The sequence below is a fragment of the Diadema setosum genome, chromosome 2 (genome assembly GCF_964275005.1).
Source record: "Diadema setosum chromosome 2, eeDiaSeto1, whole genome shotgun sequence".
NCBI classification, from domain to species: domain Eukaryota; kingdom Metazoa; phylum Echinodermata; class Echinoidea; order Diadematoida; family Diadematidae; genus Diadema; species Diadema setosum.
The window spans coordinates 34,467,656-34,479,176 of NC_092686.1; the positions used below are offsets into that span (position 1 = coordinate 34,467,656).

At 39.5% G+C, this 11,521-nt stretch overlaps 1 protein-coding gene across 1 annotated transcript; it reads right to left on the minus strand.

Moving 5' to 3' along the window:
• Window positions 1-171: 171 nt before the first annotated feature.
• On the minus strand, window positions 172-11,115 carry LOC140246281 (nicotinamide phosphoribosyltransferase-like). Its single transcript, XM_072325746.1, has 9 exons — window positions 11,027-11,115; window positions 9,283-9,513; window positions 8,385-8,513; window positions 7,248-7,406; window positions 6,053-6,183; window positions 5,538-5,766; window positions 3,910-4,170; window positions 3,313-3,435; window positions 172-2,583 (listed from the first exon to the last, which is right to left on the minus strand). Exons 1-9 carry the CDS (start codon window positions 11,084-11,086, stop codon window positions 2,446-2,448), a joined length of 1,461 nt encoding a protein of 486 aa, XP_072181847.1. The 5' UTR covers window positions 11,087-11,115; the 3' UTR covers window positions 172-2,445.
• Window positions 11,116-11,521: the final 406 nt, after the last annotated feature.

The window sequence follows — 11,521 nt, forward strand, 5'->3', positions numbered from 1 at the left end:
GTTTTTACTTATTAGGAGGAGGGACAACTTTGTCAGTTTTCTCATGGCCAAGGCATGAATTATTTCATCTCCATCAAACAGAAGACTTTCCTCAAAATGCAATTCGACTCCATGTTCAAGTTCACTCCTTTTATAGAGTATGTAAAATGCGATAAGCAGACAATAGAAGTTTCATCATTTTATTTAAAATACAATCACATTTATAAGCAAACTATGAGGCAATGATTTCCTCCCCTCACAACTCTCCAATTTGTTACTACAAAGAAATATTAATATAATTATTATGGTTTGGGTTGATCATTTAGCAAATGCAATCGTCCTACCCCTACAAGTCATTTTGGTGTGTTACTACAAGACTGCAATAGATTTATGCAAAGGAATAGCAAGTCCTAATTTTTGGTGAATCAGGATTTCCCGACGATTTCTTGAGTTGTCAAATTTGCGATCATGGGAGTAGAGCAATAGACAGAGAAGTGTACAAGTGCACAGCGCATTTATATCAAGATCATAGTCAATATCAATTGTGTGTTGTTATATTTGCTAACAGCATCCGACTCACAAAATTCGTGAAAATGAAAACTCTACAAAATGATGTGGTATATATAGCATCTTAGTCTTGTTGATTTCACGTCAAAAAAGAGGGAAATTTGATGAGGATTTTTTTTTAGAGTTTAATGTGATTCTTGTGAAGTGTTGACATTATTACCTTTGCCAGTTCAAGCATGTGGTTGCAACTGATATCACAGATTACCAGTAGTGACAACATGACAAACCATAAAATTCATTCGATCTTGATGAAACCTCTCCATATCTGTCCAATTCAACTCTTTTCAACAAAGCCAACTTGAACACAGCATGGAACTTCATTTGAAGGGTCACAGCCGGACAGCACATTTGGGAAACTCTTTTGCAATTCTGGAGAGAGTACTTAACGTCAAGGTCTTTGTATAAATCCTTTAAGAATTACAGTCATAACAATATTTCATTTCCATACTTTTTCTTTTATGACTCTCACTGCCATCATGACCACGTAGATGTCCAGCTGAAATAAACTTGTCACTAAGACCTAAAATTTCTTCCATGTTGAATGTTCACTGCATCTTCACATTTCATACAAGTTACAAACTTTTTTCATCAAGCAAGGTGAATAATAAACACATTTACATTTTACTAGTTTTGGTATTTCTTCTTTTTCTTTTCTTTTAAATGTGCCGCATACTAAATTTGTTCTACAGAAAATATACACAATAACAATTTTGCAGCGCTACCAAAAAAAAAAAAAAGGGCAAACAGACTAACGCACGATTGAATATTTAACAAAACTGAAAGAAGCAAAAATAATGCACACACAAATTCTGAAATGCTGATGGCCAAGTCTGCACAAAGGAAATAATTTGCAATCAATCAATATTTACAGACAGGTCAACAACAGACATAAGTTAATCAGTGATATCTAACTGCATGATATGACAAGTCTATAGATGTCCCTCACTGTTCATTCTTCCTGTTTCTTTGCAGGACAAATGTTATATACACCTTCACTCCATCAAATTCCGATGTGTGAGAGACATCTGTACACAGAAAAGAGTGGTATCAATTACAAGCTCACTGCCAATTCCAATCAAGGCTCTCCCCCGTTACAGTTTCCTGTCTCAACTGAGTCAATATCCCTTTACATACTTCACTTCTGCCAACATATTAAAGTCACATACAGTACATATGTGTGCAAGTACAGTTCTTCCCTATTTTGTAACACATCCTGACATGATGAGATTTTGATTATTTTTTCCCTTGCCTCACATGACAACACACTCATTACATTTTAATCTATACTTTCTTGCTGTTGCCCTCAAAGGACAACACATTTCACTCATTTTGCACAAAGGCTTGAAAAGGGATGGATAATAGTGAACATTTCCTTACAGGACATTCCAAATAATTGATCCGAAGGTTGCATTGCACTGGACTAAATTACAGCCTTAACTCCAAAATTTCTACACTGTCAACAATCCAGCCTCATTCCGGTTAGTTTCCTTTTACATAAAGCAACTCTAGTGATTACACAAGAGAGAAAGAGAATACAATAATGGCACACATATGCAATATTGCTATCTGAAGGCTTAATCTTGAATGCAAAGACAAATCTGCCTTATAACCAAACAAGCTAGTAGGTCTTTTGACACACACACACACACATGAAATGTCATTCCTGTAGAGGTGCACTTACTCACACATATGAGGCATCAGCTGAGGATTGGTCAAAACCTTGTCTTCCATCAATCACCTCCAAATGAAAGCAGAAGTTACAGTCTTGCCAAGTCCGTTCAGATTGCCCTACCCTCTGGGATTGACACAGATACTTGACAGGGGACAACGACGACCACAATGGGGGGAAACGATCCCTGATCAACAACATGCCAGACTTTCAGACACTCCCCCCGAGGCCTACTTCTGGAAGATCTTGTTCTTGTTCTTGCTCCGCGCGGCCTCCTTGACCAGCTCGATCTCCGCCCTCTGACGGATCTCGTCAAAGGTGTGCTCCTTTACCAGCTCCCCATTCTCAAACACCAGCTCCAGTAGATCCTGTAGTACATGAGGAAGGAGCGCATCAATAGAAGCCATGATGAGCTGGTGATCACCAGGTGATTATTTGTTATAGATGCAGTGTTTTGACATATTTCTCACTCCTGGTCCTTTCATATCTATTTCTATGGACAGGTTCGTGCCCATTACAAGTTGTTATGGGACGATAATGTGGACTTTCCTCAATCATGCCAAAGCCCAGACTGCTGCTCACTTCTCTTGCTCATTGCCTATCTAACTTGAAACACTCTCTGCTTCCTTGTTCTGCCCTTTTCTTAAAAAAAAAATGGAATTCTGTTTCAATATTCATTATTCTCCCTGCCAGGAGACTTTCTCTTTTTCACCTCCTCCTTTCAGCATGGGCAAGGGATGCCAATGAAAATGAGACGTCCTGCATGACAGACATACAACAAGCAACATTTGAGTATCAAGCTGTTCTCTCACCCAAAAAAGAAAATGGAAAAAGGTAATTTGAATTTGTCAGAATAAGTTTTTTTTTTTTGGTATGATGATGAATAAATCAAGACATTGAAAGTGAAGGCTTGAAAGAATTATCAGGAGTCACCTAGGTTAAAAAATGTCTGACAGACACAAGATTTACAGAGGCTGGTATGGATGCTGTCTACTAAGTTGTACTTGTGGAAGGAGCTTGGAACAAGAAAACAATTTCCAGAACAATACATAGGTCTTGTAACATCCAACCAGGAGTTGTTGAGGATTGTGTCTTACCTTGTGGACATCACCTTTGCCCTCCTCGATCGTCACCATCCTCCCGTTCTCCACCTGCAACGAGAGGCGGCCTTTCTTGGACTTCTTGCCTGGGTCTGTGACGGGCTCCTTGAAGACATTCCTCTGAGATGGTTTGGAAGAGTCATAGTGATAACAACAATACATAGAGAATAGAATTGACTGGAATATTAATGTCACATGCTATACAATCTACTATGATGATAATAAAAATATTACTATAGTCACTATTACTACTGCCATTTGATGATGATGATGATGATGATGATGATGATGATGATGATGATGATGATGATGATGATGATGTTGATGATGTTGATGATGATGATGATGATGATGATTATCATTATTACTAGGCTACTATCATTATTATTATCATTACCACTTATTGATTCTATCATAGTCCATATTATTATAAGTAACTACTACCATTACTGCTACCACTGTTACTGCTTCTACTCTACTACTATTTCTATCATAACTTCTACTACTACATCTTCTTCTACTACTACATCTACTACTACTGCTCCTGCTGCTACCAACAGCTACTGGAGGTCTTTTCTGTCAACTCATACTCACCGGTTCGCCGTCAATGATGCAAAAGCTGCACTTGTAGGCACACTTCTGCGTGTCCCTGTTGTGCTTCTGGAGCAGCGAACCTCCGCTGCCAAAGGTCAGGTTCTCTGCGCTCCACCCCTGCTCCTTCATGCGCGTCAGGATGGCATCAATCATCTCGTAGTTGATCCCATCGCCCTGGATCACCCTTAGGTACGGAGGCAGCATCTTGTAACCCTTGGAGTTCTTGGAGGAGCCGAAGACTCTCTCCAGGATATTCAAGATCTTGACAAAAAGACAGTTGAAAATAAAAGTGTTAGAGATCTTTTGTGTGAAGCTCCTACCTTCAGTGAAATGGGCCGGAACCCATGTTTACTGTTGGAAGCCCAAAAATGATGTGCTCTGTGTTGGACATCTGCCAATTTGTCAGTGGTTACACTGGTCTTATATTATTGAGTTGGGCGTACAAATCTATGTGTGAGCATTTCAGTGCAATCCAGTCCATGCACATGTGTCATACCTGAACCAAAATGTTGCTCATGTGGGTGAATAAGGTAGTCGGTGAACTCCATGAATGATCAGTTATGACCACCTACATTCATGAGGTATCAAATCAGATACTGTTTCAGACCAAAACAAACAAACAAACAAACAAAACAACCTGGGGCATGATGTCAACTGAAGTGACTGTCATACCCTCATATTTGCAAAGGCCAAGTGATCTCATGATTTATTCTGTCAATTGGCACATTTCAACCTGCTGCTATTACTTCATGTGGATTGTAAATTAATCAAAATTAATCCAGGGTTACGAGAAAGAGTGAACAGATTATACAATATTGGGTTTGATGCGTTGAACATAGAGGAGACTTTGACCTTGTTGTTGAATCATTCTAAAAAGGGAGATTCACAAGGAAGACAGAAGGATTTCCTGTTTGATGTGTTGCACTTCCTTCCTTGTCTGAAATCATGCATGGAGATTTTAAGGGGGCTTTTTTTTTTTTTTTTTTTGGGGGGGGGGGGGGGGAGGGGTTTGGGGGAAACACAAAACAAACCAAAATTCACAAACATTTGTGGACCCGAGGTCACATAGATATAAGCCTGATTTCAGCTTCAGCTAGATCAGCCGATCAGAACCAGCTAATAACACTACAGGCTCAGATCTTGTGTTTATATTCACAGGCACTACTCTTAATTTGTTCCAGATCCCATTTGCATCTCTAAGACATAATATATCATCCTATCAGCTTCTGTTTCATTATCTCATTTCTTTATTTAGTATAACTGTTACTTTGAATGTTTGTGTGTGTGTATGTGTGTGGGCAAGTGTGCCTGTCCGTCTGTGTCTTAAAGGTGCTTGCTTCAGAAGAGAGTATAACACGGATTTCATATCAAGTTCAAATGATTTCATGAGAGGATGATATTAAGAATCTTAAGTATGTCACAAGAAATATTAATGTATTGCAAGGTAATTCTATTCCAGAGCAGTAAAGGTTGTCAAATGGCTGATGCTCTAATTGTACTTTTATCAGTTATGATTTGCATTGTTACATGCTACTGTAATCACATGACACTGCGTGTACGTCTAGGCTAGTTCCCTTCTAGATTCCGCTTTGTCCATTGTACAGTATCGGCGATGATAATGACCATACCTTGATGACCACTTCAGTGGGTTCTCCAGAGTCTGGCCGGATGACTAGGATGGACCCTGTCTCTCCCCTCTTGACCACTTGCTCCCTCAGCTCCTTGCCCCAGACCGTCTCACAGGCATGGTAGACATCGTAGCTGTCCGAGACCACAGCCACAAGACCGGTGGGGAACTGGTCCAGCATGTTCTTGAAGGCCTCTTTCTCACCTTCCTTGCCCCAGGATGTGATGGTGCTGCAAGATCATCCAGGTTAATTATTGCAATATAAGTAAAAACACAACAGCAGAATAAAAACAATAAAACTCAAATATATAGGAGCAAATCATGCTGATCACTACTTTGCTGCGCCTGGTGCAATGCTTTTATTAGCTGTCCTCTATTCCAGTTGCTTCTGAAATGAACATACAAAACAGATATATATCTAACACATGACAATGTATTACTGAAGTCATTTTGGGGATTTGCTTTTGCTTTGTTTGTTCGTCTGTTTGTTTGTTTGTTTTCAGTTTCAGGCTTTACCTGTGCTCTGCTGCTGGGATGGAGTTGCCAGCCATCTGACAGCTGTAGTATGTCCTGGCCATTATGATGCCTGCAAGTGTGTCTGTTCCCTGGAAGTTCACCAGGTGGGCCGCACCACCAATGCCTGCCGTCTTGGTAGGCCAAGGTAAAGAAGCAAAAGAGAACAAATGTATGTGAGCATGACAACAATCTTTTTACCTACGAAGCAGCAAAAAGAATACCTGGGAGGATGTCTGAGAAGTCACAGAATAAATCATGTGAATTCACATGGATTCAGAGGAGTCTTCCTGTCTGATGGTCAAGCTTTCATGTCGCAGTGTGGTTTCTTTTTCTTTTTTTTTTTCTTTTTTTTTGGAAGGGGGGTGTTATGGTATTGGAACTCCAGCAGAATCTCATCTGATGGTGTTACATCAACTTTTGTATGTGACTGTCACAAATGGTACTCGGATGTTGCTCATGATTGTCATTACAGTGGTGTTTATACACCAAACTTTGCCTATGGCAGTAAAAAGGTGTTATTCCAACAATGGTGTTGTACAATTTTTGTTCATGACAGTCATGGCAATAATGTTATGCTGACTTCTGCCTTACGATTCTCATTACAATGGTGCTATGGTACACTGAATTTTGTCTACAGCTGTTACAGCAGTAGAGCTATACCCACTTTTGCCTATTATAGTCTGCTGGCCTGAGACTTGGGAAGTACCCACAAGTTTGCACAATTCCATAGGATACAACTGGTTAGTGCTGAAGTTTGCACGAATCTGCACATATAGAACATATAACAGAGAACAATTACAGAACATTGCCTCATCGAATGGGTTTCAAGCATCTTTCTTACACATTCCTTCAAAGAAAAAAAAAAAAAAAAACAATTCAAGAGGTCTACAGAGAATCCTGTGAAAGTAGCCGACAACTAAGATTGTGAACACACTGATTACAGGTAAACACTGTTCTGTGGTAATATATTGTACAAAATAAAACAAAACAAAAAATATAAAAAAATTACCCTGATTCTATGGATTATCAGGCAATGTACATTCAATTACACATTTATTGTGGATGTAATTGTGGGTGACATACTGGTAGCTCTAATGGCTGGCACCACCTATTTGGTACAGAAATCGATTATTTGAGAGATACATCCTGGAAAAAACAAAACAAAACAAAACATCTGCACATTTCTACCACTCACCTCTACGCATGGCACACCCCTGAATCCAAAGTCATGGAGTTTGAAGACGAGACTATCCATGTTGTCTGCTGTTTCATTCAAGAAGCGAGCAATAAGCTCCTTCTGCGCCCTGGAGTTCGTGGCCACGGTGATAGGATACCACACTTGGACCAGGATTGTCTGGTGGGATGGAACATAAAATGTAGGCGAGCAACAGGAGATGAAAACAATTGCATGTCACAAACATAACTATGTCCCTTTATAATTACAAAAAAAAAGGAAATAATTCAATACTGTAGTGCCTGTTCACAAGAACCTAAAATTCCCCATCTTTGCATGCACCACCTGGCATGAAACCTCAGTAAAAACTACTTTCTTCTCCTTTTTATGATAATGAATCCATTCCTTGTATCACTCATCCTGCTATAAAACTTAAACAAAACAGCATTGTAAAACGTTTTTCTCTCTCCCCTGCCTTCTGGTGAGAGCAAAAAAACCAACAGAATGAGCTCTAATTTCCAATGCCCTCTAATTGACATGTGTCACGTGCAATCCTAAACGGCCTTACAAAGGTCTTTTCACATTTTCCATGCAACCATTACAAGTATTAGTTGATGTCCTCAACTGCAATGCATCAAGGTGTAAGGATGTACACACATTGTGGTAAATTAGGAGATAAATTATATGACCATGTTTAAAATCAGAAGTTATCAAATTGGTGGTTATCACGTTAGCACTAGAAACGAATGTTTCCACCTCATTGATGGCAAATTGCACATGAATTGATCATAAAAATATTCAATAAAATAAAATGAACATCATAACACTGCATTGATTCTTTGCATTATCCCTGAGTACACAAGAGGAAACTATGTGTGTACTGATAGTACCATCACAATCCCACTTTTACAAAGCATGGAACAAGTTATTCAGAAATTCAGCAAGGTGAAAGGAGCGAGGTAAAGCCACTCTAACACTGCATAATTTATTTATTTATTTTTTTTTTTAGATACCACTATAAAGCATACATGAGTATGAAAGAAAATGTGAAACCTTTCATTCCTTTCGCTAACCAAAGAACCTCATTCTTCTGCAGATAATTGTATTATGATTGAGCACGGTGGCCTCACCCAGAGATTAATGAACCTTGAAACATACCTCAAACCAGTTTGTGAGCCATGGGACCTGAGGATCTGTGTTCTCCACTGTGAAGAGGACATTCTTGTATGGAACCACCGTCCCCTCTGGAACTGCCTTGATGCGGAGTGGAAGGTAACCTCCATGTTTCTGTCAGAGGGAATGATATGCAATGCAAGCAACTGAAAGAATGTTGTTGAAATTGGAGGTGCAACTTTTTTCTTCTTCTTTTCTAAGAAGTGTGGATGTATAATGTTCATAACAATGACAATTCAGGGTGGAGGCAAAGATAAAATAAAAAGAAGAGATTTAAAGAAGAAGTTGATATTTCAAGAAAGAACGCAAGAAGACAGCAGAGTGCACAAAAATGCTTGTTAGCACAAAATGTTTGGGTAGTTATCTTTCTGGTTTGCTAAAAAAAAAATGCCTACAAGGCATGCAAATACTTAACCCTATCCATTACCATTTTGATTCATAAACAGACATGGTATATTATCATTTTGCAGTAAGAGGGATAAAATTTGCACCTGAAAACCACAATCACAACATAGAAATAAAAGGTAAGCGTTGCCTCTTCTCTAGAAGCAAAGTTTGCCATATAAACTATTTGATGATATATTTGATGATATTGCATCCTTGTCAGGAGGGAGCAATGTTTAGTAATGTTCTTTATTTTCAAAATTTCAGTCAATTCACGAAATTCAAACCTACTAAACCACTCCAAAATATGGCATTCACCGCACTCCTTATATTCATCACTTCCCCCATCTGAGAAGAGGGAGAAGAAGGGAGTTAAATTTCTTCTCCTCTTCATTTCAACCCTCCATTTTGCTCTGTTTGTTATGAGATGACAGAAATACACGTACACTTGAACAAAGATATAATCGAATAGCAGCAAACAAACATTGAGGTGTCTTACCTCTAGGATGTACGTCCAGCCCTCTTCATTGAACACATTGGCGCCAAAGTGCAGCTTGTAAAAGTCCTTAGCCTCTGCGATTTTCTCGGCAGTGATGACTGGTCCGCACAGCCACCTCTTTAAGATGTACTGGAGGCCGAAGAAGACGACTTCGGGGAACTTCCCGCCCCGACACTCAAAGTAGGAGTAGACGAGAGAGATTCCATCTGGATACTGTCTGTGATGAGTGACCTGCAAGAGAAGATTTCACAGATGTCACACTTGATGTTGCAGTTGCCGGACCTCTGCTATCGAACAAAAAAAATCTGTCTTATTGTTGAAATTACCAAACCCGCCATAGTGCCTTATTTTTTTATGATTCAAAGAATTCAGAACTCTGTTCCTTTTTTGCTCTTTTATAAACCAATAGTGAGTTTTACTCCTGCAGTTATTGACCATTATGAGCAGCTCAGAACACCTAAAAACCTTTTTCCTTTCACTTTCAGTAAAGGCTCCATTGGAAAAAAAAAATCCCTCTAAACAGCCATGGAACATGTTCCCCCACAAAACTGACCAACATAACGCAGGATTGCATGAGAAAATGAGATTCTAACACATCTGAGCAGATTTAGTTTCCTTTATTTGGTTCATGTTTTCATCTGACAAGTATTAGAAGTGTTTACACTTTAAATATATATCATTTAGTTCATCATCAAATGGCAGTGGAAGTGATCAATGACTTACACTGTATTCAAGTCAAAAGCATGCTCTTCATTCTTTGGGTGAATTGCAAGGGTACAGTCATATTTTATGATATAAACTATGGCTATAGTGCTTTGTTCACTACACCTCTCCTATATCCAACCAGTACCTGTCCAGCAGAATCATAGGCTGCGTTCAAGCACTCGAATTCAAAAGCAAACCAAACCACACCATACTGTACCAAATCTTGCCAGATTAGGAGCATCAGGGTATTTGTACTCTGTGGATATCCCGCTCATGAGACTCGGTCTCAAGTCACACATTTTGTACATAGCAATGGGATCATTCACCTTGTTTGCTAACTATACACAGCCCAGTCGCTGTACGTACGTAGCACAGCGTATTAACAGCGTCTGGTCGGGCTACTTGCTTGCTTAATACACAACATACAGGTGTCCCTACAAAAGAGAATCAATTCTTTGTATTTATGACTCGGGGTTTGTTGAATACACACATTCTCCTGCCTTTAGACCACTTTGCATTTGTTGAGCGCTCTCTGGCATGGTATACATATAGTATTAATAAAAAACCTACACAAAGGTTTGACCTCCATAGTTTTTACACATACTGTAGCTGGCGATCAAATTTTGGATGGAGTTATGGTCCCATTATGGGTGGCTTGCTTTATGCTTTTGAAGCACATTTTGAAGCGGTCCACTTTTGGCACAGTATGGTATACATGTCAAGTACCCAGCACACTGAGTGGTAGAGCACCACTCCTCTGCGAGGCTCTGGCACAGGTATTGAAGGTACATAACTCTTTTGTTGGGACAGCACTCAAACTTTAACTTGGATTGTCTGCAGCATGCATTTTGCTGTAATTTATGTTCCAGTTGCACATGGTCAACAACAAAACATTCATTTTCACTTGAAGGTTTAAATAAATTGTAAATGAATGTCCAGCAGCCTACCACAGTACCAGTGGCAGTAGTTAGTACCAGTAAATTTAAAGTTTATTCTATTCATCAGTAATGATAAATATCTACATCAACTGTGAGCCCACCTTGTAAGAGTCTGTCAACAGAAGGCAGTTGCCAAAACATGCATCCGATGACCCTGCCATGATGATGAAACAGGCTCTCCACTCCACTACTTAGAGTCTATACGTATAACAGTTTAGGACTTTATGCCAGTGCCGTGGCTAGAATGGTGTTTCTAGAGCAGGTTAAACACGCAGATCTAGTCGAAGAACTAGCTAGTTCACTTGGAAGTCTTTGAACCCAGTATCCTCGGACTCGGCAAAGCACGGCCACCAAACCACTACCTCCTTGCCTGGGACCTTGTCCTTGCCCTTGGGCTTGACTGGGTCAATGACTTAAAGTGATATAAATTTTAGGTCCACAAAAATGTCAATGCCAAGATTCCGCAGATGGCTGCAGTGCATAAATTGCCCCGGAGCATTTGTTTTGAGGAGACTCCGAGCGAAAATCCTCTAAGTTTCAGGTCCGGACTACCGAGTAGACCTATATTATGATCACTGATGATGATATAACTTTCT

What these genes read in the sequence shown, in the direction of transcription:
- LOC140246281 (XM_072325746.1), bottom strand. Translation starts at nt 11,086, where the DNA reads ATGGCAGGGTCATCGGATGCATGTTTTGGCAACTGCCTTCTGTTGACA. An exon ending in TGTTGACAGACTCTTACAAG is followed by an intron (nt 9,514 to 11,026) that starts GTGGGCTCACAG and finishes CTTCTCTTGCAG; the next exon opens with GTCACTCATCACAGACAGTA. An exon ending in GCTGGACGTACATCCTAGAG is followed by an intron (nt 8,514 to 9,282) that starts GTAAGACACCTC and finishes TCCCTCTGACAG; the next exon opens with AAACATGGAGGTTACCTTCC.